Below are 25106 nucleotides of genomic sequence, written 5' to 3' on the forward strand. Positions count from 1 at the left end.
AGGAGTTTGAGGCTGGATGGGTGCAGCATGAGGTTTTGTTTATCGTTCAAAATATTCATAAGGACACTGTGAAAATATGTCATGATTAAAAAAAAATAAAAAAAGACTCCACCCAAATTATTTATTCAAAACCCCCCTCCTCTTGTTCCACGCCCTCTGACCACAAGTCAGCTCATCCCTGCCCTGAGCTAAATGTTAGTGCTGCCCACAGAGTTGCCAGGCATCCCTGAAAGAGGAGGTACATTAAACTAGGAGAAGCAAGCAAAGGGAGAGAGAAAAGTTAGCCCCAGTGCGTGGTGTGCTGTGTGTCTCAGTGTTTGCCTTGAGCTTTTTCAGCAAGCAGAGTACAGATCCTTGCCAGATCTGGAGCTCATCTGAAATACATTAAACCCTGGAGAAGAACGATCCTCTGTAATCTGGCTGCGTTGGCGCTCCACTGAGGGCTCCTATTTGCTGTCAGAGGTACACCCATACATGTAGCAGCAGCTCCTCCAAGAGACTGTTTTTTGTCTCCTCAAGTCAAAATATTTTCAAACTCCAGAGGGCAAGACTGGAGAGAGGGAGAAGTCAAGGTGCTCGAAGAAGACTTTCTCCATTATAACTCGGTAAATACTTCTTTTTAAACTTTTAATATTGATTTATTGCTCAGCATGTGATTTAACTTTTAGTCAAGTCAGATTGTGATGCTGTAGAGGAAACGGAGCCATGATAGTGTTTGATGAATGCAAAGATTACAGCTAAGATTCAGAACTAATGAACATTTTCTAGCTCTCAATAGTCTCTTTGAAAGGTTATCTCCATTTCTTCATTGGATATGCTCCTGCATGTTATACTTCCTTTTCTAAGGACAAACTGTGTTGCAATATTTGTGCACAATGCCACAGACCTTTTTTAACCATCCATAAAGTTAAGAAATGTATCCCAAAGCCTGAACGAAACCTTTCAGTCTCATGGAAAGACTTTAAAGCAAGTTTTCCTTGTACAGCTTGGCAGGAACAGTACTTTGTATGTAATGGCGGTCAAATTTAATTTAATGTAAGTTCGCCATCTTGATAAAAACTCTTTCCACACTGGTCTTGTGACATGTCAGGACTGTGTCGTCTTTTTCCCTGTGGGCAAGTTTTTTATATCCTTTTCCAAATGGGATTAGAAAGAGAGAAGCCCTCCACACCCGAGTTAACATCTGCTGACGCGTGTCTTACCTTTGTGCCTTTGTGTCAGTCTGCTTCTAATAAGGAGTCTTGCCTTCAATTCCTAATCCAGTGTTTCTGTTTGTGTAGACAGTGGTAAAAAAAAAAAGGTTGTAACTCCACGTTTTTCAAGTTTTGAACAACCCTCTATGAAGTCTTTCCCTTACACATACATTAGGAAACTATTTTGTGTTGTTAGAGACGAACTGCAGGGGATATAAGGAATGTCTTACTCATTTCACTTGAAAGAAATGAGCTGTTCATGTGCAAATCCTGACGCAGGGCTGGGTTTGCAAGTTTTCCAGCCTGAACACCAATTTTTTCCAGGCATGCACAGACAATGCTTGGCACACTCCTGGTGGGCCGAATCTTACTCCAGATTCCACATCCCTACTCTAGGTTGGGGAAGACTTAGGTCACCATTTACAAGAACACTTTTTGCCATCCGGATTAATCTCCTTTTCTGTCTGGACTAACCTCTACATGTCTCCCTTCACATTTCAGGGGCAAAAAGTTATCACTGTGGGGACTGTTTTCAGAGAGGAAGATCTAAACTTCAAACAAAATATCACCCCTAGAGTCTTTCTTGGCGTGTGCCGAGGAGTTCTCAAGGACAAGCGAGCAGCGTTCACATAAATACAGGAAACACCTGAAGGTTTTCGAAGATTCAGCTACAGGAAATACAGCTGTAAACAAGAGACAGACACTGATTTTTGTAAGAAGATCCCTATTATCTTTTTAGTCAATCAACATGTCACGCTGGGGGAGAAAAAATGTGAAAAAGACACCTGAGGTGATCCGCACTGTGACAGAAGGGCTCAAGTCGTTGTATCGGAAGAAGCTGCTGCCTCTGGAGGAGCACTATGGTTTCCATGACTTCCACTCTCAAAGCCTGGAGGATGCAGATTTTGATAACAAGCCTATGGTGCTGGTTGTGGGACAGTACTCCACTGGAAAGACAACGTTCATCAAGTAAGACTATCAGCACTGCATCAAACATTTGTTCACAGTTACATTTCTAACTTAATTGGAGTTCCAGTGCTGAAAAAATAATAAGCTTTATTTGTGACTGACAGGTATCTATTGGAGCAGGATATTCCTGGAAGCAGGGTGGGACCTGAGCCCACCACTGACTGCTTCACGGCCATCATGCATGGGGAAGTGGAGGGAGTCATCCCTGGGAATGCCCTTATTGTAGACCCCAACAAGCCTTTCCGCAAACTCAACCCGTTTGGAAACACCTTTCTCAACAGGTGAGAGCTGGGTTTTTATTCTCAATGATGTGTAATGTTTCCACTGAGAGAGCCACGAAGATATCAGTATGAAATTACTGACTGTGTGAGAGAACCCAATGAGGGAAAACAGGGAGATAACGGAACGTGTTTTAGCTCTTTGGAATTTCAAGTCCTTGTGCCAAATTTCAGAGTGGGAGGCACTTTCCTTATTTGTGGAAAAACGGAGAAAGGGAGCGATATCACCCGAGAGGGTGATGAAAGCTAGTGTACTCAGACAGGAACTGCAATGTACGCAAGTTCAAAGACAAGGTCAGAGGGCTGTACAGGCCCTCGGGGCAAAGACAAATACATGAAGTCACAGACTTTGTGAGGCTTAGGTAACCTGTGAGACAGACCTTAACATTGAAGTTCTTTCCTCTACTCTGTTTACTGTCGGGGCCGCCAGATTTCTGTGTATGTTTTTCCACTGCTGTGAGCCAAGAAAAAAGTCACATGTTTTACGATAAACTGCTGTAAGCATCTTGAAACATTGACATTCAGGCAAGAAATGGCAGGAACATACAGTGCTTCTTTTAGTGGAACTCCAGCGTGAAATTTCTGGTGCCAGTTTTCCAGCAGTGTCCCTCTCTCCCTCTGTAGGGCGTGTTTGTGAACGTATTTGCGTCGATCCTTTTGCGTTGACTTCCTGTTCTAGGAACCGGTGGGCTCGTTAAGCTCATAAGCCACAGGAAGTGGTGTTGTTGTTCTAAGCCACACATCGTTAGTGGGCCTTATTGTTTGATTCTGGCAGTAGTGGTCATTTTCCTTCAGGAAGCCCACAGCAATGTGAGGGGCTGCTTCCACACAATGGTCTGCAGTGGGAGGGGTGGAGGGTGTGGAGAGTGCAGCGTCCAATCTGCTCCTTGGATCACATTGGCCTCTTTGATAAGAGTTAACCATTTTGCACATGATTTAGATATTTTCTTCTGTGAAACTGACCTTTGTGAACTTGTGTTTTATGTGATATTTCTTCTTTCTACTGATAAAATACCAGGTTTCAGTGTGCACAGATGCCAAACCAGGTCCTGGAGAGTATCAGCATTATTGATACGCCGGGGATCCTGTCAGGTGCTAAGCAGAGAGTGAGCCGAGGTGAGAAAGGTGGCAAAGACGGCAGAGGTAAGGAGAGGGCATGGGGGGGCTGCAGAGACACACATCCCTCGACGTCAACTCACAAACTCATCTCCTTGGCACGCCTGGCTAACTCATGGGACCAGTTTGCTCTGTCACAATAACACTTGGCAGCAGGGCGAGAAAACATCTTAGCAATTCACTGAGCAGCCATAAAACCATAATCAGGAACAGAGATACAGAGAGAAATTCTGCAAGCACATCAAGAGGAATGTAATGTTGAGAAATAACTATCATCATCAACCACTAGAAGTTTTTCATTTTTCTATTCATCCACGCTTTAAGTAAACCATTTTTACTCAAATCATTCTGCATGAGCGACTAACAAGTTTAAAGGGTCTGTGCATCCAAATGATGAAAAATAGATTTCCTCACTTTCCACTGAACTTCTTTATCTCCTGAGGTTTTCAGATATCCATCTGTCTCCACCCCAGTACGACAGAGGTGAATGGAATGTTGTTTGTGGATTCAGCATTAACATGTCTTTCCAGATGGAGTGATCCAGTTTCTCTGGATAATCCCAACTATTTATCTGGGGAAAAGTAGTCCCAATGCAAACAGCTGAAGTTGGTTGGTTTGTGAAAAGATGATGCTGTGAACTTCTGTAAACAGTGCTGTGAGTACCATAAACACAAGTCTTTGAAAAAGCAAATTAGGGGATGGATAAATGAAAACCTCAGATAAAAACCAAACATATCTGCTGTCTGTGGCTACAGGAGGTGAGGAAATATGTTTTTTGTAATTGGGTTAGCTGACTGATCATTTTGACAAATAAATCACTGTAAAAACTTAAACACTTATTATGTAAACTGATATTCTACATGTCAAAAGTCAAAGCGTTGTTTTCACATTGTGGTACCTTGCATAAAATGAAGCCTGGTGTCTGATTGTACAGCTGTTGTGGGTTTGACAGATACAGACAAGAGGTGTGAAGGGTTTGTGTCTGTGTCGATCCTTCTCCCCTCTCCTCACCCTGTTGTGTGCATGCTGCACATTTATGTTTATGAACATCTTAATTAATTAACCTTTTTACTATCCGAACAGGTTATGACTTCCCAGCTGTCCTGCGCTGGTTTGCGGAGCGTGTGGACCGCATCATCCTGCTGTTTGATGCCCATAAACTGGAGATATCAGACGAGTTCTCTGAGGCCATCGGGGCCCTGAAAGGCAATGAGGACAAGCTGCGCGTGGTGCTCAACAAGGCAGACATGGTGGGAACCCAGCAGCTGATGAGAGTGTATGGGGCACTCATGTGGTCCCTGGGGAAGGTGTTTGGCACCCCGGAGGTTCTGCGTGTCTACATTGGCTCCTTCTGGTCAGAGCCACTGATGGTTGCAGATAACCGTAAGCTGTTTGAGCTGGAGGAGGAGGATCTGTTCGCTGACATCCAAAACCTTCCTCGCAATGCAGCTTTACGCAAGCTCAATGACCTGGTCAAGAGGGCGCGTCTGGTTAGGGTGAGTTTGATAGGCCTTTTTTCAATGAGTAACAATAGAGAGGTTTACAGTACTACACTCAAAAAGCTTGTTGTTTCATTTGCTATACTTTACTTTATCCCAGGTCCATGCCCACATCATCAGCTATCTGAAGCAGGAGATGCCTTCTGTCTTCAGGAAGGACAATAAAAAGAAAAATCTGATCTACCAGCTGCCAGTCATTTTCTCTAAGATCCAGCTGCAGCACAACATTTCTGCTGGAGACTTTCCAGATTGTACTAAAATGCAGGTTGGTCTGAGTCTGTTTTCCCTACTGGGCACATCTGGGAGGCAGTTATGTAAAGACTTCTTCTTCTCCTCCTCCTCCTTATCTACTCCAGAACATTTTTACTTCAGTTAGATGGAAATGTAATTATAAATCTACTGGCTGACACATTTTTATCATTTCCCTTTTAAAGGAGCAACTGATGGTTCATGATTTCACCAAGTTCAAAACCTTGAAGCCTAATCTGATGACAGCCCTCGATGAGTTACTCGCCGCTGACATTGCCAAGCTGATGCCTCTCTTGCGTCAGGAGGAGCTGGAAGCAGGGGAGCAACCAGGTGTGCAGGGCGGAGCCTTCCTCGGGACCCGCTGTGGACCGTTCAATGAGGGCGACCCCTTTGCCGAGGAGAACGGTGAGGGAGGTGAAGAGGAGGAGGAGGATTGGGTGGTGACCAAAGACAAGCCCAAATATGATGAAATCTTCTATAACCTCGCTCCCAATGAGGGGAAACTGAGCGGCACAAAGGCTAAGGACTGGATGGTGAGCTCCCGCCTGCCTAACTCGGTGCTGGGTCGCATCTGGAAGCTGTCAGATGTGGACCATGATGGCATGCTGGATGATGAAGAATTTGCCTTGGCCAGCCACCTAATTGAGGTCAAGCTGGAGGGCCATGGCCTCCCCCCTGAGCTTCCCACGCGTCTGATCCCACCCTCCAAACGCAGACAGAAGGGTTCGGATGCATAGACACGTGACAAAGTCCCTGGAGCTGAGAGAGACTCTTCTCTATTTGCTATCACACTTATGCTACTGTTGGTATTTGCTTTGTTTTCTCCAGACCCTGATCAATAAGTTGTATGTAATTCATTCAACTTTTTCTTTGAGACTGAATTGAGTCTTGCACAACGGAACATACTGTATTAAAGCCATAAGTCAATCCTTTGAGAGTATAACAAGGGCTTACTCGAAAGATTGTGTATTAGGAAGTCACACGGGTCTGGTTGCTTCTTTCCTTTGGCTCCCCAAAGTTTGCTTTACATGATGAGATTAAATATATATCTACGTATGTCTGCTGAGCACAGGTGAATAAAGGTTGGCGCCCCCTACGCGAGCGTTCAGTATTTTTTTGACTAAATATAGAGCAAAACTTTTCTGTATTAAATCCTTTAAAGTCAACATTCCTGAAGAGTCGAGATTTGAGTGGCACAGAATTAACTAGCTGATCATTTGTATGATTTTGATCCCGATCATTCCAGTGACTTTATCTACAAATTTGATTGACAAAGATTTATAATGCTCGAATGATTTGTTTAAAGCCTTTTTAACTGCCGGCACAGATCTAATATTTTTGCTTTTCACTTTAATGCTTTACGTGACACATTTTTGTGTAAACACTTTATATATTATTTTTGTAATTGTTGCTGTTGTTTTGTATGTGCAGGAGCAAGACCTCAGTTGCATTTTCTAAACTTTTCAACTAGACTGAATGATATAAAACTGACTACTGTACACAGCTCCACCAACTGTTATGTTAATGTAACCAATAAAATTCTCTGACTGTGTCAAGTCTCTTTGGTGACTTTTTTGTAAGTGATAAATACAAAAAGCGTGAAAGGTTTAGTAAATGTTTAGTTATTTAACATCTAGAATGTAAGATAAAGAACGTGATACAGAACTAACATCTGTGGGCATTCAGTATGGCACTCCTTTAAAAAGATTTTCTTTCCTATCAAGCTCATTTGGTCTCTCAGTGACAGACCACATAAACAGTGAGTCACACTCTCCCCTGCCAAGTCCCCATACCACCATTTTCCGAGGCTCTCTCCCCTCATTCCCACCATCTGAAGCGTTTTCTGCCTATCTTTCTCACGCAGGCGCACAGTTAAATACAGTCCATTCCCTGATCCCTGTCTAGTTCTACACTCTCTCACTAGCATGCCTGTAAGTCTTTTGGGTTATATCCTGTGTAAACTATGTGGTATAAGTTCAAATATGCGTCCTGTGTAAAGCCGTGTGTGTTTCAAATAAGCTTTGGAGAAGAAGGGGTTGTCTCCCTGCCTCCCTGTTCCCCTCCTCCATGGAAAGAAACACAAATGAGAAACAGAGGCAGCGCAGCCTTTCCTCCCCTCTCTCTGGCTCACAGTGACTCACATGTGAAGAATGTGGTGGGTTGGACCAAGAGTTATTAATATCTCCTTTCCTAGGGTCCGCTAAGTTTCCTCATGCTCATGCACAGGATCTAGACACTGTACCTTTATGAAAGACTTTACAACATCCCCCTATTTGGAGAATTCCCGAGCTAGACCTGCAGCACACCACACCCTCCTGTGTGTATTATTGTGTGTGAGAGAAAAAGGGGAGGTATTATGAGAGAAAAGTCAAGTAAGGTGACAAAATTCACCAAGTACAGCTGAAATGTACGTTGACTAGATATGAACGTACGCCAACTCCTCATATATCTGAAAGTCTTTGTCGTTTTATCTTAAAAAAACAGTTTTTAACTGTGCCTGCCTGTTACATAATTAGGCTGTGCTGAGTCATAAACCATCCTTAACTGTTGTTGCTCAAATCAAGCTACACAGTGCTATCACAGCCAAGAGGTGAGGCCTGGGAGGCCGGCCCAAGCTACAGCAGAGGATCCCCACCAACAGCAAACACCCCCAACACTGAAGATTACTCAACAAAACCGGGGTCTCCTTGTACGTCACTCAGTGTTTACTAGGGGAATTCCTCACTAGGAAACCTGCCTTGGAACAAAAACTGAAGTCATCGACTCTGGAGAGTGGTGACATCTGGTGGAAACAGGATTCCTGGCACCTTATACCGAAACTGAACACTACACTGTCTCGCTGTAGATGGCAGACTGTAGACACTTTCAGCAATAGGATTTTAAGGATAGTCTACACCCCATATTAGAAACTTCTTGAAAGTTCAAGTCTTGAAATACTTTATGAATGTTGAAAAAGTTGCTGTTATTATTCCTCACGTTCAATGTGGTCCTGAAGAGAGAGATGACGAGAACTAATAAGCTTCAGCTGCGACAATAAATTGAGCCAAGTGGATGTCTTCCACACAGCTGTTACAATACACGCAGCTGGACGTAACACGGACTCTGGATGTTGACCCATTTCTTGTTGTTGCCTTAGGAAGGGATCTCTTAATGCCCCGTATGGACAGAAGAAATAATCAATAACTTCCAATTTACATTTGTATGTGAACATTTTATGTAGACCAAATTATCCTTTAACCTCACTTTCTCCGCTTTTAAAAAAGCTTTTTAATCTGATGTTTTTGATTCATTTCTGATTGTTTTTTTTTCCAACAAAGATCGTGAACAATATCAATAAAATAACATAATTTGTGACAAACGAGTAAAGACATTTACAAATAAATTTTATTATCAATCCAACAAGAGAGCAAAGCATGTTGTGAATATTTTGATAAGCTTAGCTTAGCCCAAATATATTTTCCATTTCAGCTGCCTCACATGGCATTTTCTTCTTTCACTAAATTGACTCAAACCTTAACATTTAGAAACATCGATGTAAAAAATATGCAAAATATAATGCAAGACATGAAGGCAAACTTAGCATCTCTATTTAGAAACATTTAGTATGAAAGGTAAAGTTGAATCAGTGTGTATAAAATATCTTTCAGGAATAATACCCAATCAACACATTGCCCAATTAAGCACTCCTTTTAGCTTCTCATCAGATCATCATAACATTCAAAAGAGCATTGAACTTTTTTTTTCCCACAACATGGGTTTATTGGATACTGCAGTGCTTAGAAACTGAAGTGGTTTTTGATGTCTTTGATCTGTTTCATCATGTCACCAATTTGCTGTCCTTGTTCTCTGAGGACATCCTGAACAACCTTCTTCTGGTGGGCATTAAGTGAGACGGTTGTCCTGGCTGCAGGCGCATCCTTGTCCACTTGTGTCTTCTGGTACTCCATCTTCATGTTCACCTGTTTGATTGAGTTGTCCAGGTGTTTCAGTTGATCACTAATGGTCTGCAGCTCCTTCCTCATATCCTTTTCACTGTTTGACAGTATGGGTAGTTGGTTTTGCAGGCTGCCCAGCACTTTTTTAACCCTGTTCATAATGGTTTCTTGACGATACTTTGCGTCTTCATACTTGTCAGCCAACCTCTCTGCTGCCTCTCTCAGACTCATCCTGTCCTCCCTGCACAGTGTCATCTCGTCTAGCTGCTTGTTCTTCTGGCCTGTAAGAAGTTTAACCCTTCTCTGCATCTCTTCACGGGCCATGTCCTGCTTGAGAATGTACTCTTCACGGAAGACCTGCGTGGCTCTGCTGAGGAGCTGCAGACACTCTGGAGGTGGTGGTGATGATGTGTTCTTGTCTCCAGCCTTTAGGACAAGAGGATTGGTGGAGCTACGTGCCAGGATGTTGCGGATGTGCTGCTCAAAGGAGTTGTCAGCCAGGCCACGCAGAGGGGAACTACCAGAGCCTGGACCTGGATGGGAACAAAGCAGGGGAGGGGAGGGAGGGCGAATGGAGCTCAGCAGGGGCAACAGGATGCACTCGTAGCTGTTGGTGATGCAGATCATGGTGGCTCCCAAGGAAAGGTCAGACACAATCAAAAAGCCACGGACTGGAGCTGACTGACTGGTTAGGAGGGGTCTGGTACAAAGAATGTGCTCCACAATACAGCGCTTCTCAGCAGCCAGCTCCTGGAGACCGTCCTTATCCTCCTCACCTGACTGGAGGAATTTCTGCAGCTTGTTGACCCAGATTAGCCCCACACCATGCACTCCTGCTTCATGGGTACAATGATACCTGTGCTGGCACAGGGGGTCTCTGTGCAGTCTGATTGGGCAGGTGAAATCAAACTCTTGGGGTTCCTCTTCCTCTGCTGTTGCTAATTTGAGGGTGAGCTCTAGCTCAACACACTCAAATACATAGAGAGCAGGCACTGCCTCTGTGCCTCTGATCCACTTCTCCACTGCCCCTGGCTCCTCCTCATCTTCAGACTCCAGCACCACACAGTGATACAGCGTGCCTGTTTCTGTGGCGATGACCAGGATACTGGGAACACAGGGCAGGCATAGAATGGCACAAGCATCATAACCATAGTTATCCTCTGCTGCAGGATACATCGGGAGAGGTCCCACGGGTTTAGTTAGACTCACCCCGTTTGTCTGGCTGGTGTAGCTCAGGTAGGTCTCTCCATTTTCGTAGAGGATGTACAAGGGGTAGACTAGCTGTTCTTTGGAGCACAGTGCTGCTAGCTGCCGAGGGGGGGACGTAATTTGCCCAAAGTCAAACGCCACTGCTATCTCACCCAGGGACGCTGCATAGGAGCGGGCAGGAGGATGGACGCTGCTGTCATCTTCCGACTGCGACAGTGGCAAGACTTTGGCCGGCGTCTGGGGCGACTTCAAGCTGTAAAACCTGATGGTGTTGTCTGATGTGAGCAGCACCAGGTGGGGCTCGTCGGTCTCGCTGGGGTACCAAACCGCCTGCCGCAGATGAACGGACGGTGAGCTGGTGAAGAAACGCTCCGCCACTGGGATAGTTTTGCAGTTGATTTCGCTCCTTCCGCCCTCGAACTCGGATCTCTTGCCCCACCGTTGAGGAAGCTCCAGCACCGAGACGCCCCGCTGCCCGATGAGCGCGACATGGTGCTGCGTTGGACTTAGCAACACCTGGCATACTTCAAAAAGAGGAGGGTTGATGCACAGCAAGGACTGATAGTTCCCGCTACTGCGACTCTCATCCGAGTTTAACTGTCGCAAGTTAGTCGTGTAAAACACGCGGTCTATGTCGTCCCACACGAAAAAGTCCCCACCCAAACAAAATGTGAGGTTTTTAGCGACCCCTCTTTCATTTGAGTGGGGCTCCAAATCCAACTTCTCTCGTATTTTTTTGAAAATGGTATGGTTTGGTAAGTCATTCAGCCACCGTTCCGTGCTGAATGCCGCCATCTTGATCCGCCGTTTGTCTGAAGGAAAACAGTCCATGGCAACACGCTTGTTTTACGACAGTAATTTAACGTATTACGTGGCCGCTGTCGCATATTTTGCAGAATCACTATGGCGCTGAAAGAGACCGCTGGACTGTATGAGACACTCAAAGCCGAGTGGAACAAGAAAAACCCAAACCTGAGTAAATGTGGAGAACTTCTGAGCAAACTTAAGGTACAGTCGAAAACTGATTTTATTGTTTTTATTGTATGAGTTGAGCCAAGAACATATTTAGAAGCATCAGCGCTGTTAGCATATCAAGCTAAGCTAGCTAACCGAGGTTAGCCATGCTAACGTTGTGGGTAGAGGTTTGTATTAACGGTTAGGTACACTTTAGACACCTAAAATTATATACATTTTCGAATTCAATGGTTGCGAATCTATTTACTAACTATGTGTTACTGATTGCGTGATAAGTCAGTTTAATCATTTTAACATTTATGTTACAACAGTAGGGAAACAAGTCATTACAGTCAGTGTTGTTAATGTTAACGTAAACGTCCACTTGTTCATCGTACAATTAGATTTAACCTGACACTGATCAAAAACCAAACAAGTCATTACAGTCAGTGTTGTTATTGTTAACGTAAACGTCCACTTGTTCATCGTACAATTAGATTTAACCTGACACTGACCAACAACCACAATAACCACTTGAACGCTTCTTTAACGTTAGCCATTTGTTAATGGTTATCAAGTTATAATTCCTCTAATGAAATGCTATAGTTTGGAGGATGTGTAAAACCCCTGACGTATCTAGAAGAGCGGAATAGAGCAAAATAAATGTATACCAATTTATACACTGTACATTGTATTTTATTTTTTTGTAGATAATGACACCAATCTTCTCTTTGCAGATTTCCTTGCTGGAGCTGAACTTTTTACCTACCACTGGGTCTGCGCTTACTAAGCAGCAGCTCATTTTAGCTCGTGAGTACAAGTCAATCAAAAGGACAAATTTGATATTAATCATGGATTAATATTTGGAAAAGTTATCATGATGATATCAGCAATTAAGACCGATATGTTTATGTTCTTCAGGTGATGTCCTTGAAATTGGAGCCTTGTGGAGTATCCTCAAGAAAGACATCCCATCCTTTGAAAGATACATGGCCCAGCTAAAATGTTACTACTTTGACTACAAGTAATGTCACCTTTTTGTTTTTCATTTGTATTTGGAATTGTTTACATAGTATTAACTGGATTCCTCTAACATTGCTCTGTCTTTACCTCTGTCTTTAAGGGAAGAACTGCCTGAAGCTGCCTACATGCACCAGTTACTTGGACTGAACCTGCTGTTCCTGCTCTCACAGAACCGTGTGTCTGAGTTTCACACAGAACTTGAGAGACTGAGTGCACGAGACATTCAGACCAATGTATACATCAGACATCCAGTTTCCTTAGAACAGGTACAGCAACTAACCCTTCACAAAGCTCAGATTTATGGGTTGAAATCCCTGTGTGAAAAAAATATCAAGAGTAAAAGTTTTTGAATCGGATACATTCATAGCTCTGCGCAGTTCTCTTTTTCATAAAATATTTACACTGTACCAATAATAACTTGTAATTTAATATGTTATTGTTTTATATCCTCTCCTGGCTTTTTCAGTACTTGATGGAGGGAAGCTACAACAAGGTATTTCTTGCCAAAGGAAACATTCCTGCTGAGAGCTACACCTTTTTTATAGATATTCTGCTTGACACCATTCGGTAAGAATCAATTTGGTAGCTATGCCTAATACAATTTCTACACTTGTTTCCAGCAGTCATTTCCTTGTGCTCTGTATTAAGTTTTGTTTGATTTTAAATGTATATTTTGTTGTATGTCAATCATGTAATGCCATGGCCAGTCAATGTCTTGCTTGGCTAACAGTTTGTTTAAACAATGTATCAGGACATCTCAACATACAGTAGTTAGTGTCAGTTTAAAAAAAATATTTGTTACTAAATTTTGAGAAAGTATCTCAAGCAGCAGGTAACAACAGCAACAAATCGGATGGTTTATGCCACCCTACGTGTTAATAGCAGACATTAAGCAAGACAAATGTAAAATGGATGACTATTAAAAACTCATCCGTCATTTGTTTTCAATGGTATGAAGTTAGGTGTCTTGAAATAGAGATGTGAGAAAACAACTCTCTTAGTTTTTTTCTTTCATTATGAAGACCAGTTGATAATAAGACATTAGGTTTTAAGATGACTTCAACTAAAACTGTAACCTTTACCTTTGCAGTGATGAGATTGCAGGATGCATAGAGAAAGCATATGAGCAGATCCAGTTCGGTGAAGCCACCCGTGTGCTTTTCTTCAGTTCCCCAAAAAAGATGACAGAGTATGCCAAGAAGGTATGTATAATTTTACTTTGAAAGATAAATATAGATTATATGGTGAATTTAGACAAAAGGCTTCAGCTTTTGTATTTTTAGTTGCATTTAGATATGGTTGGAGGGAAATTAGCTGTCATCCAAAGTATTGGCTAATTTATATTTAGAGAAAAGAGAAGTTATCTTTAGTGGGGGTACGTTAAACATACAAAGGGATTTCCTCTATAAATGTATTCTTAAAATTGAAAAAAAAACTTGCCTACAGAAATATAATTGCCAAAGATTCAAATCTGATGAAAATTTTCATTTTATTTCAGCGGGGATGGAGTTTGAGTCAAGATGGCTATTACTCTTTCACCAGTCAGCAGCAGCGGACAGAAGAGGTGACCATCCCCTCTACAGAGCTGGCACAACAGGTCATCGAATATGCACGACAGCTGGAAATGATTGTGTAATCCGCCCCCAGGAACACACTCAGCCATGTACAGACGCACTCAGATACACAAACTGCTGATCCAGTATACATCCAGTCAGTTCTAACACAATTTCCCTAAGGAATATAAATGCAATGATTGCCAGAGTGGTTGATAATTTGCCCATACATCGAAAATTAATTAACATTTGTTTTCCCTGGGTGCTTAAACCTGTCTGAATCTCCTCCTGTCTGGCAGTTTTCTTTATTTTAAAAGGTGTTAAAATTAAGTAAAACTATCACAGGTGAACAGTCTATTCAGCAATTGTAATACATCTACCTTTTATTGAAGACATTCAAGGGTTTAAATGTTAGTTACTTTTTGTCCAAGATTCCATCTGTCCACCATTTTTGGATTATCCCTGCTGATGACTGAAAGACAAGAACTTCCATCTTTTATGTCTAACTATGTGTATAGCTTTGGGTCTCAGCTGTATTACTACTACAACAAGTTTAATTAAAATCACCACCCCAGGACTTTGCCTTACAGTGTCACAAAAAAGTATCAATACAACATATTTTCCCCCAAATTCAAGCAAACACTTTTTGTATACAAAGTTAATTTCCCCCTGAGTAGAGCTCACGAAAAATGTATTGCCCTTGCCTTGTATCCTAGCAACAGACAGAATTGCCATTGAAGTTTGTGTTTTCTAAACGGTAATGCCTCTTCCTCCCTAGATGGTTTGTAATCCAGTTGATCTTACAATGCAAATCTTTGTCTGCAATAAATGATCCAGAAAATAAACTTTTTGAATGACTGTATATTGTATTTTTTTTACACTGCAACTTTCCAAGGAAGCAAGACAGTGACAGCAACTTTACTGCAACATTTTTCAAAATGCAAGTCATTATTGTATAATTTTTAGTGTCTTCTCTTATTAATGAGAATCTCGTTCCTCCATCTCTCTCAGTGCTAAGCAGGCTGGTTGTCTTGATTGTCTTAGCAGCAGTATCTTGAGGTAGGAAACCAAAGTTCTAACTGGAGTTCTAACTTTTAACAGTTTGCCTCTGGGGTTTTTGGGTTGTGAGCAACAGCTTTTTTGGGACTGCTGTAGGAATCCTGGCTGCTGTGAACTGTCCTGCCAAGTGGTGACACTTTGTCCAGCTGTTGGCAAGGAGCTCTGAGTGTTATTTCCTGGATGAGCCAGTAATGTCTTTGCTAGATTCTGCCTCTGACCAATTTTGGCAGCATTAGAGCACATTCCTTCTCATTTGGCCAAGAATACTTATCAGTAGTCAACTTCCATCATGAAGGGTAACACCAAGGGTTCAAGCAGTGTTCGTGTCATGCATTTACTTCATTTTCAACATGTTGACTTATTTATTCACTTTTAATCCAGTCATACCTTTGTATGTTTTCTTGATCAGGCCGTAAAATAGGGGGCATTGTTTTATGAGATCGATGAAAAAGTAAGTACAGCAGCTCAACATTGCAGATACTATTAATTGAATCATTTACAATATTTTTGCGTGTAAAGCTTGCAGAATGTGTTTTTGCAAACAAGAACTTAACTCACCTGTCTTCTATTTTGGTGTTCTTTTCTGAGTCAGTGCTTGTACTTGGAGTAAGTTAGTTGTGTAATATTATCACATTAAGGTTAGTTATATTATTTAAGCAAACTGGCTTATTTAGTCAGTCAAAGACGATTAACACTAACATATATAAAATATGTAACTCTAAAATAAGTATCCATAATATATTCAAAAGACCTGCAAATGGATCACTAACACCTCAACTTTATCTTTGGCCAAAAGCTTGGTCTTTTAGTGCCAGTCCTTTGAGTCAAACATTTGATGGATCACAGACAAAATTAACCTCTCAAGAAATATCATCATTGGTCTATAAGTGTAATATTTATTGTTAATTATTTATTAATTGTGAATAACATTCAGGATTTAATGTTTTATTTGCGTTCACTGGCTTAAAGCTTCTGTGAGGAACTTTTGTTTTTTTGTTGATTTTGGCGACCCCAGTGGACAAAGCCCTAGCTCTTACCTCTTTGCTGATTTTGTCATGTACATGCTTAAGTGGTGTTTTTTAACAAAAAATCTCATCCTGCTTTCTTTAACAGTCATATTTATCACTCAATTTAAATATTTGCCCTGAAAAAAGTAAACAAAGGCAGCAGACCCCTACCCCCGGCCAGTGGTTTCAGGCATAAAAAATAATATATATAGAAAAATAATCTTCCTGATGGTCTGGTTTGTTTTTGTAGGTCCTATAGAGTAATCAGAATTAATTTCAGTCTGTTTCATAATCAGCGAAAAACTCCTCACAGGAGCTTTAACACGGAACTATACAAAAGGAGTCGTTTGTGCTATTGTGTTATGAAGGCACCGTCCCCTACAAGTGAGAAATCCTGCCATCGGTTTGTACATACCTTTACGATTTAATGATAGAAGATTTACTACTGTATGTAGCCTAAGATGGCTTTATCAACAGGGTTGAATAAGGTACAGATAGCGATTTTTTTTCGCTCACGTAACTTTTCTAAAATTGAAACACTGTCCAGAGTGCATTATGCCCTAGAGCAGCACGTGGACATGACCCTGGCTATACTGCATTCAGTCTTTTTTCAGGAGCAAAGTGTTAGAATGACGATGAAGATAACATTGTACGGTAAGAATGGGCTTGGATGCGTGTGTCATTGATGGTGGAAACAGGCAATAATGTCAGTTATTTTTATCAGTACACTACAGTTCGTGTAAATTGGTCCGGAAATTAACCAGTTCTTTGACTAGATTTGGCAGAAAAAAAATTGGGCTCGTCCGGGATTTGAACCCGGGACCTCTCGCACCCTAAGCGAGAATCATACCCCTAGACCAACGAGCCGCGTGCCTCCCTCCGCTGCTGCTACCGTATAACTATTACTATAGGTATAAACTTTCCATTCACTACGAAGTTTCTAAATTATTTCATGACGTTAAACCCACCACACAACATTGCATGCCTGTGGCTTCAGCACGAGAAACTGTGCTGCGTGTCTGTTAGAGTCTAAGCTAGTGTTTCCATAGCATAATTACAGGTTGTTTTTATTTTAAAGTAACTACAATATTGCACAGAATAACTTTATAATTGGTATTGATTTCTGCTGACGCAGTGTTATTTAAAATTGGGTAGGAATTTCGCCAAAGAATAAGTGCAGTGTAGTGTAATTAAATACACGTTTTCTGTAAGTCTGTAAAGTTTTTTATTGGGCCCATGGTGAGGTGCTGTCCAAGGTACTGAAACCTTTCCCACCGCGAGCACCAACGACATAATGATGTGGGACACTGGAGCAGAATTTGTTATTTTTCGTCTAATGATGGGCAACTTTATAATACACACACAAGGATATAAGAATTACATAAAATAACTAAAGGTACACAACTATAAGCCGGACTGATATAGCCTACACTAAAATAGAAATGGCAGAAAACATGCAATGAAGGAGATCATTTGTTACATATATTTTATTCTTGCTCCAAAGACAATCCCGTGATTGTCTGCCGTGACAATCAGGGGATCAACCGGAGGTCATTGATGGTTTACCCAGCTTTTCATTTACCAATTGCATCAGTTATACATCTGTGCTCAATTTCTATAGCCTCATTCAAAATCACATGGTTTATACGGACAAACCCTATAGCCCAGCTAAAGCCAGATGCTGTCAATGATTAGTGCGGATGTGTTGGCACAGGGCAGGTAGAGTGAGAATGGGAATAAGCGAGGGAGTGATTTGGAGCGAGAGAGAGAGAGAGAAAGGGAGGGAGGGAGGGAGGGAGAGAGAGGGAGGATGCTGCCAGCGGAAAATGGCTGCTGCAACCTCAAGCCTATCCTGATACACCGAACCGACATCAAGGTGGAGAGAGAGAGACGGAGCAAGGGGGAGAGGAAGAGAGAGAAAGATTAGGAAAATGAGAGCAGATAGAGAGAGAATGTGAGTGAGTCTGTGAGTGTTTCCTGAAAGGAGGATAAAAAGAGAGAGAGGAGACCCTGGGGTGGGCTGCTGCAAGCGGCGGGCAACACCGAGCCATGGAGGGCGAGTAAGTCCTTACATTTTCATTTTTAACATTGCACATATATATTCAGCCATTTGCCAAAACGGATAGAAAGAACGCCACCGCCATCAATGTTACACCAATCCAGCATCATGCACTATTATCACAATCGGTGCTCTACAATTTAGCAGGCTGCCGAGAATAAAAACACCATTACGTAGTCTTGAATCAACAGCATACACCCCATTTCCGATATATCCATGCCAATATGTGATAAATGTTAAGCCATCTACATGTGGACCTGTGCTATAAGGCGACTGGCACATAATCTACAAGCACAGAATAAAGGAATAATAATTATAAAAACATATTAAACAAACAACAGAAGCTATGCAACAATTCAGAACTAAATGCGTGGTTAGCGATTGGTAAAAACAGTCACGAAATCAGTCAATGTGTAAAATGTATGGGAGAAAAAAGGCGAAATATGGCGAGTTTGGGGCCAGCATCGCGTCATTCAAGACATGGCTACAGTAAAACGAGGGAGGGATGGAGGCGTTGTGATTTTTATCAACGTGTCTCGGGGTTTCATTATGATTTTTTAAAGCCAAACTTTATGAATGAAATGTGATTTTTTTCTCTCTCGCTCGCTCTCCCTCATCCTCACCCCTCCTCTCCTCCTTCCCTTTTCTAATCGGCCCCCTCCCCCCATCTCTCGTTTCCTCTCCATCCTCTCACCCACTCGTTCCTTTTCCTTCCCTTTTTCGCACGCGATTGCATTGTATTTAGGCCCTTTTAAATATCCGGCGAAATATATACGGCACAGTGCGATATCGAAACCAGTCCTGCTCTATCCCATTCATAAAAAATATAACATAATATCGGGGTGTGTTAATGAGTGCGTGCAGCAGGGGCGGAATGGAGAAAATGAGCGTCTGGGAAAATAATTACAACAATTAAAATTCAGTGTGGTTTGGAAATAACAAAAAGACACGGCTGTGCATGTGTTACATACACATGCCGAACTGCGGTGCTGAATTATTCAGCCGATTGGCGAGGGCAGAGCTTCTTTTTGCAAGAATGCCGGGGCCTCTGATGGCGAATGGGTGCGTTCATTGATACATCTATCTGGGAAACACTCATTCTTCCTCCCTCCTCCCATTTGGCCATTCTCTCCTCCTCAATGCTGGCTCTCTTTCTATCCGTGTGCTCCATAGTTCCTTTATTCTCAGCGCATATAGTCTGTGTCAGCCGCACGCTGAACATCCCGGTTCTCATAAACTCATACTAGCAGAAATATACTAGCATAGGCTACTAGCATTTCAAATAACGCCAAACTGGACCCATCCATATATTTTATTTTTTTATTTATTTTACCGTCATCACGTGCTAATTCAAATCACATTGACCTCAACCACGTGAGCTCAGATTATTAAAAACTGTCCAGACTATTAGGCTACTGTATGATCCGCCTTTGAGCTGTCATGTTGCAACGCCACTACTCATACAGGCCGAGCTGTCAATTTTGTCTTCTTTGTGTAAATTTCATCAATCTTAGTGTCACAAAGCAGACAAGCAAAGCCTTATCATCATACACATTTATTACACTGCTGCATTTTTGTGTTATTGAAGTTAATCAAGGCTTTTAAACTGAATGATTGTACATATCTGTGCGTTAATGTGCGCATATATATCTGTGTGTGTGTGTGTGTGTGTGTGTGTGTGTCAGTGTATACCATTGCGTGGTTTAATCAGCCTGGGCCTCTGCTCACTCTCTTGGCTTCCCTGACAGTGTGCGTGTTCGTGCAGTGGTGATGACACGTGATGACTCCAGTGGCGGTTGGGTGCCCCTTGGAGGTGGCGGCCTCAGTCATGTGGTCATATGTAAGGGGCGGATTCATGAAGGCAGGGGGCGGAGAGAATACATCATACGTGGAGAACGGCTGCGAGATCGAGCAGTGAGTGTGTGCGTGTGTTATGGCTGTCTTTGGTGCCACGTTGCTCCTCAACACCACCTAAAGACTGTAGATTCATGTTATGTGAGGGCATGATTTTGATAAGGGCATATATTTTGGTTGGTAATCTAACTTCTTATGTTGCTGGGATTGCTGTTTGTGTCTTCAGCCAGTGTTGGAGTGTGCAGTGCAAAGGGGGTTAGTGTACAACAAGGTGAACCCCATCTTCCATCACTGGAGAGTAGAGGATCGAAAGTTTGGCCTTACGTTCCAGAGTCCTGCCGATGCCATCTCCTTTGAGAAAGGGCTGCAGGCTGTCATAGACAAGCTCGACAGAGGTAGAGATACATGAGTCACATACAAAAACTGATTTCATTACTAGTGTTCCAAGTGGTTGAGAGAGAATCAAAGTCTAAATCCTCCCTTCTCATTTCATCAAGGCTCTGACTCGCCCTCGTCCTCCACACCAGAAGAGGCCGACACTGAGGATGACGGACAAGCTGTGAGTATCTGAGCAGAAACACTTATTCTCTATAATGGGCTTGGTTACGCTGCCACTGGGCCCCAATACAGTTATTGATGTTTTTGAGTTGTGGGATGACATGCAGCCTCTGCCAGTCCCATACAGGTAGTGAGTCGTCATCCAACAGCAGAAAGGAGATGCTTCCCAAACCCATCACCATAGTGACAAGTGAGTCGTCGTCTACCTGCTTCGTGCGGTCAGAAGAGTTTAGTTTTGGATCCAGCCATGCTGTCACCACTCAAACACCTGCTCAGGTAGCTCAAAACCTCCTGCTCCGAGTGCATCTTTGGTTACTAATTATGATAACAAGATATTCCACAGACACGTGTTAGATTTTTCTCTTTATGTTCTAGTCACACTCATGATCATTACTATGAATGAATAGTTGCTACAGCAGGGTCTGGGAACCGCCTAGGCTTCATCTGGGGGAAAAATGAATCAATTATTTTTTATCATTAGACATTAGAGCAATGAAACACAGTCTAATTTAGTGGTTTACTATTGTTGACCTGTTTCCTTCCTTAAGTTCACACCTACAAAACAGATGTTAAACATAAAGTCAAAGGAAAATCAAAATATTCAACTGACATCCCATAGCTTGAAATCGTATCAAATTGGGGTTCTTGATCATTCGTGCACCTATCTGAGATAATCTAGAGATCGAAACCTTCTGTAACTGCTGCCACAGTACACAGTGTTCCTGACTCATTCTGTAATTCTATACCCTCTCCACAGATCCACACCAGGCCGGGACAGCACCAGCTTTCACAAATGACGGCTGTGTTGAATCCTCCAGCACCCCCGCCCCCGCCTCCTGCTCCACCTACTCCTCCTGTAGGTCCCCCAGCCTCATCTCCTCTGTCCCCCCTGTCACCCACCATTTCTCTGCTGGAGGAGGGAGACCTGCGCAGTGTGGACCCTTGCAAAGACCTCTGGGGTTCTCGAGGTTATGAGGACTACCGACGGGCGGGGGCTACCAGGACTATGGTTGGTGGGTTGACCGGGGGTGTGGTTGTTGGTGGTGGAGGAAGTCTACAGGACAAATCAGAGCTTTGTGTAGTTCGCTTTGAGAAGGACCTGGCAGGAGTGGGGACTGCAGGCTGTGAAGTGACAGTAAACCTGGACAGTAAAGCTTCCCAGCGTCTGTCCTCATCGTCGCCCACCTGTATGTCCATGCCCAACGCCGTGTCAGGTGTGTCCTCAGGGGCCGGCTCACCCCAGGAGACGGGCAAAGGCTCGCCCTCTCCCTGCTGCATCCACACCTCACTGGCCACGCCCCGGTCACGGACTCGTAAGAGAGGAGGAGGGGCAAGCAGCAGTTGCGACACAGGGGTAATCTCCCCCGACGACGACAGCCCGTGTCCTCAGGCCTCGTCATGCTCATCTCGCTGTGTGTACTGCCGCTCTGTTTTCAGCGCTTCAGAGAACGGGCGGGGCCGCTGCAGAGATGCCCCAGACCCGGCCCTGCACTGCCTACGTCAGTGGACCTGTGTGTGGTGCGCAGAGAGTCTGCTCTACCACTGCATGTCAGACTCTGAGGGAGAGTTCTGGGAGCCTTGCTCGTGTGAGGACTCGATGGGGGGCCACCCACATCCCCTTTGCTGTGCCCGCTGGTTGGCCCTCCTGGCTCTGTCGCTCTTCGTGCCCTGCATGTGCTGCTACCTGCCTTTGCGCGCCTGCCTGCGATGTGGGGAAAGGTGTGGCTGCTGTGGGGGAAAGCACAAGGCGGTCCGATGAGGCCAGGCTCGGGGTGGGAGGGGTTTCCTGGACCAAGGAGGTTTGGGTGTTGAGAGAAGAGAGCACCTGTAGGGGTGCAGGAGGCAGAGCTTAGGCGTAACAATGCTCTCTGTAGACCCAGACCTCTGACGTGGCCCTCCAAAGCCCCGCTGCATTCCGCTCTTTCTCTTTTCAACATGGGGCCTTCCTCACTGGTCCATGCCTGCTGAAGGTGCACTGCGCTCAGACAAGGCTCTGTGGGAGTCATCAGGAGCCTTCATAGTGGATTTACTGAGGGGTTGGCTGATCTAGAGTTAACAGTCAGAGACTTCACAGGACGAGAGTGGCAGGGGCAAAGATGTGTACACTGTTTCAAATGTCTGTTTGTTTTTTTTATTTAGAAAGAAAAAAACAAAAACAAAAGATGTTTATATATATGATTGTTATAATTTTAATTGGTATATTTTATTAAATGTAAAACATATTGACAGAATCCCCTTATGGCACACACTATCACGTTCACCAACATGAGATCTTGGGGAAGTTATTTGTTCCATGTTAGCCTGCTTATCAGTCAGATGAACAGATGTCACCCTTTACCTCTAATTTTACCTCAGATGTTATTTAAAACCCTGGTTAAGAAATGAAAGAGACGAGCGGTGTCTGAGTGCAGTCTTAAAGACAGCGTGAGCATCTGAGACCACTCGTGTTGTCTTTTGGTTGAAGTCGTAGACCGCAGTGGAAGAAAGGTTATCAAATGCAAAGGGACAATTTTTTTAAGGGAAGTTGCAATGACAACCACAAAGACCTAAAAGTCATAATGTGATTCATTATGGTCCTTTGTAACCAAACACAACGTTATTTTTGTTCTCTTAAAAAATCAAGAATGTGCGTCAAACATCAAACACCCTCACGTTACACATATTTTTCATCTTTCTATGTGTTTTCCACAGTAATCATAGAACACATCTCATCCAACCACCAGTCTTGTTGAATCAGTCAAGGTGCTTACAACTGAGGCCTCTGAGTGAGTCTATTCTACCTAATGTACACAATGACAGTACAGTCCCTACCCCAAAGAAAAACAAACCCCATGATAACCAATCTGTGGAAGTTTCAAGGCCTTCGAATGAGACACCACCAAAAAAAGAAATTAAGTGCAATGAACAATGTATTGAAAGAGTATTTTTGTACCAGTCGCTCACGTAAGGAAAAGCTTAACACAAATTGAAAGTATTGGAACTGAATACTGTACTGTGATATTGTGTTTGATATCAAGCAGGAAAGACAAACAGAAACACAAACTTGTCTTCGAGCACACGCGCATTTAAACGTGCTTGCTGTAGACGGTCGACCCTTTGAAGAGAAAAGACACACATTAACTTGAATAAGATGAATGGTGGTAGGTCTTTGTTTGGGCACAGGTGCAGGTGTGTTTACTGAATGTTGCTTTAAGTATGAAGTCAGAAAAGCTGCTATTTTAGGTCCTGTCCTAACCCAATTCAAACGTTCACGCTGCCTCTTGGCAAATCGATGAGGTGGTGTGGCAGAGTCAAACAGTCCTTCAAGGTCTTATTCCACCCAAGTTGCTGAGGATGGTAAATCGTGTGTTAGGTTATAGCTGGGCCTAAAGATAAATTCACCCAGAGGCACTTTTTAAAAATACTTCTGGTGATCTAAGTTGCATTTCTGTGTATATTTTCCTAATTGGTGGTATGTTTTTCTAATTCCAGGGACTAACTTGCGATTGGTTAGATTAAATGCTATTTCCAATCCAACTCCAGATTTGGCTAATAAAAAATCCTAGCATGTCTATATAAACTTTTGTGTGGACATCCCCCTGAAACATAGGGCAAGGGCCTTTTTATGGACTCTACTTTGCAGCACCACAATGATGCAAGATGAAATATATCATAGAGGAGCTAGGGATGCTGGGTATTCTACTAAAATCTGCCACTTTTGTCATCATCACATATTTTCTTGACCGAAAAACTGAGGATCTAATATCCCTGTAACTGTTGTTTAGATCCAACTACTGAATGCAACACGCTTATGCCTGGAGTTCTGAGTTGTTGAAAGATTTCCTAACTTAAAAAGCAGGGTAGACATTGATTACACAGGTTGAACACTACAAAATAAAAGACAACGATTAATCTCATATGAACTCAAGTGTGGCGAGCATCACCTAATGATGATATCCTCGCAGTGTAAGAGCGTGACGGGATTTCTGTATATCCAGAGGCATTTTCCTTTAAAATGAGGGATTGGAACACTTGCAGTAAGCTCTGTACTGTATAAGGAAACTACTGTTGGCTCAGTCTCATGTCTCAATCACCTGGTAGACCTTGAATTATGGCAGAACCTTTCACAAGCATCACCAGATTATTTACATGTTAGGTTTAGCCAAGAACTATAATCCAAAGTGACTTAAGCGAGTGAAAAGGCAGTAGGGTTTCAGAGGCAGGGAACACGACTGCTGACGAACACGACCCTTGACCTCTTGGTTATGGGATGGACGTCTTCACTTCTAGGCCGGCCTGCTAACAATTGTTGGTCCACTTAGAAAGAAAAGAGAAATCCTGTCGCAAGCAGGACACACAAACTCAGTTGGTCTTTTGACTGCCATTCCCTGATCCTAAATTAACCCTTTGACCCACACACACACACTTTCCCCACAAATCTGCAACGCATAGACCTGTACACAGAAACACACGTTCACTCGATGGTGCAGATATACTGAACAAGTAAAGCCATTGCACACAGTTTGATACTTCTGGTTCAGATATGGTGTTAGAGTACAGTACTGACAGTCATGCGATCACAATTGCAGGCCCCATTCTTACATCTTAATAA

The 25106-nt window shown here is 43.0% G+C and overlaps 4 protein-coding genes and 1 non-coding gene across 6 annotated transcripts; 3 read left to right on the forward strand and 2 right to left on the reverse strand.

Moving 5' to 3' along the window:
* Nucleotides 1–218: 218 nt before the first annotated feature.
* ehd2b (EH-domain containing 2b) lies at nt 219–6856 on the forward strand. 2 transcript variants are annotated; one of them, XM_069668753.1, is made up of 7 exons: nt 219–605; nt 1695–2162; nt 2267–2443; nt 3459–3583; nt 4640–5052; nt 5156–5320; nt 5490–6856. In XM_069668753.1, the coding sequence occupies exons 2-7, from the start codon at nt 1942–1944 to the stop codon at nt 6039–6041; spliced, it is 1653 nt and encodes a 550-aa protein (XP_069524854.1). In that variant the 5' UTR covers nt 219–605; nt 1695–1941; the 3' UTR covers nt 6042–6856. The 2 variants fall into 2 exon arrangements, with proteins under 2 accessions (XP_069524854.1, XP_069524855.1); XM_069668754.1 differs by having other exon boundaries at nt 3459–3556.
* A 1818-nt stretch (nt 6857–8674) lies between these two features.
* nup88 (nucleoporin 88) lies at nt 8675–11247 on the reverse strand. Its single transcript, XM_069668867.1, has one exon. It carries the CDS (start codon nt 11241–11243, stop codon nt 9081–9083), a length of 2163 nt encoding a protein of 720 aa, XP_069524968.1. The 5' UTR covers nt 11244–11247; the 3' UTR covers nt 8675–9080.
* psmd8 (proteasome 26S subunit, non-ATPase 8) lies at nt 11241–14830 on the forward strand. The gene is made up of 7 exons (XM_069668869.1): nt 11241–11456; nt 12140–12212; nt 12324–12426; nt 12526–12691; nt 12892–12992; nt 13516–13627; nt 13924–14830. The coding sequence occupies exons 1-7, from the start codon at nt 11352–11354 to the stop codon at nt 14059–14061; spliced, it is 798 nt and encodes a 265-aa protein (XP_069524970.1). The 5' UTR covers nt 11241–11351; the 3' UTR covers nt 14062–14830.
* Nucleotides 14831–16839: 2009 nt separating this feature from the next.
* Nucleotides 16840–16911, reverse strand: trnap-agg (transfer RNA proline (anticodon AGG)). The gene has a single exon. It is a non-coding gene; the product is annotated as a tRNA-Pro (tRNA).
* A 1065-nt stretch (nt 16912–17976) lies between these two features.
* Nucleotides 17977–22274, forward strand: spred3 (sprouty related EVH1 domain containing 3). Its single transcript, XM_069668822.1, has 6 exons — nt 17977–18104; nt 19852–20017; nt 20184–20352; nt 20455–20516; nt 20633–20791; nt 21273–22274. Exons 1-6 carry the CDS (start codon nt 18094–18096, stop codon nt 22272–22274), a joined length of 1569 nt encoding a protein of 522 aa, XP_069524923.1. The 5' UTR covers nt 17977–18093.
* Nucleotides 22275–25106: the final 2832 nt, after the last annotated feature.

This window comes from Semicossyphus pulcher, unplaced genomic scaffold (genome assembly GCF_022749685.1).
Source record: "Semicossyphus pulcher isolate SPU_LCO1_2020_fin unplaced genomic scaffold, fSemPul1.0.p SCAF_19, whole genome shotgun sequence".
Taxonomy (NCBI): Eukaryota; Metazoa; Chordata; class Actinopteri; order Labriformes; family Labridae; genus Semicossyphus; species Semicossyphus pulcher.

What these genes read in the sequence shown, in the direction of transcription:
- ehd2b (XM_069668753.1), top strand. Translation starts at nt 1,942, where the DNA reads ATGTCACGCTGGGGGAGAAAAAATGTGAAAAAGACACCTGAGGTGATC. An exon ending in GGAAAGACAACGTTCATCAA is followed by an intron (nt 2,163 to 2,266) that starts GTAAGACTATCA and finishes TGTGACTGACAG; the next exon opens with GTATCTATTGGAGCAGGATA. An exon ending in GGAAACACCTTTCTCAACAG is followed by an intron (nt 2,444 to 3,458) that starts GTGAGAGCTGGG and finishes ATAAAATACCAG; the next exon opens with GTTTCAGTGTGCACAGATGC.
- nup88 (XM_069668867.1), bottom strand. Translation starts at nt 11,243, where the DNA reads ATGGCGGCATTCAGCACGGAACGGTGGCTGAATGACTTACCAAACCAT.
- psmd8 (XM_069668869.1), top strand. Translation starts at nt 11,352, where the DNA reads ATGGCGCTGAAAGAGACCGCTGGACTGTATGAGACACTCAAAGCCGAG. An exon ending in GCAGCAGCTCATTTTAGCTC is followed by an intron (nt 12,213 to 12,323) that starts GTGAGTACAAGT and finishes TATGTTCTTCAG; the next exon opens with GTGATGTCCTTGAAATTGGA. An exon ending in TGACAGAGTATGCCAAGAAG is followed by an intron (nt 13,628 to 13,923) that starts GTATGTATAATT and finishes ATTTTATTTCAG; the next exon opens with CGGGGATGGAGTTTGAGTCA.
- spred3 (XM_069668822.1), top strand. An exon ending in CTGAGGATGACGGACAAGCT is followed by an intron (nt 20,517 to 20,632) that starts GTGAGTATCTGA and finishes AGCCTCTGCCAG; the next exon opens with TCCCATACAGGTAGTGAGTC. An exon ending in CCACTCAAACACCTGCTCAG is followed by an intron (nt 20,792 to 21,272) that starts GTAGCTCAAAAC and finishes CCCTCTCCACAG; the next exon opens with ATCCACACCAGGCCGGGACA.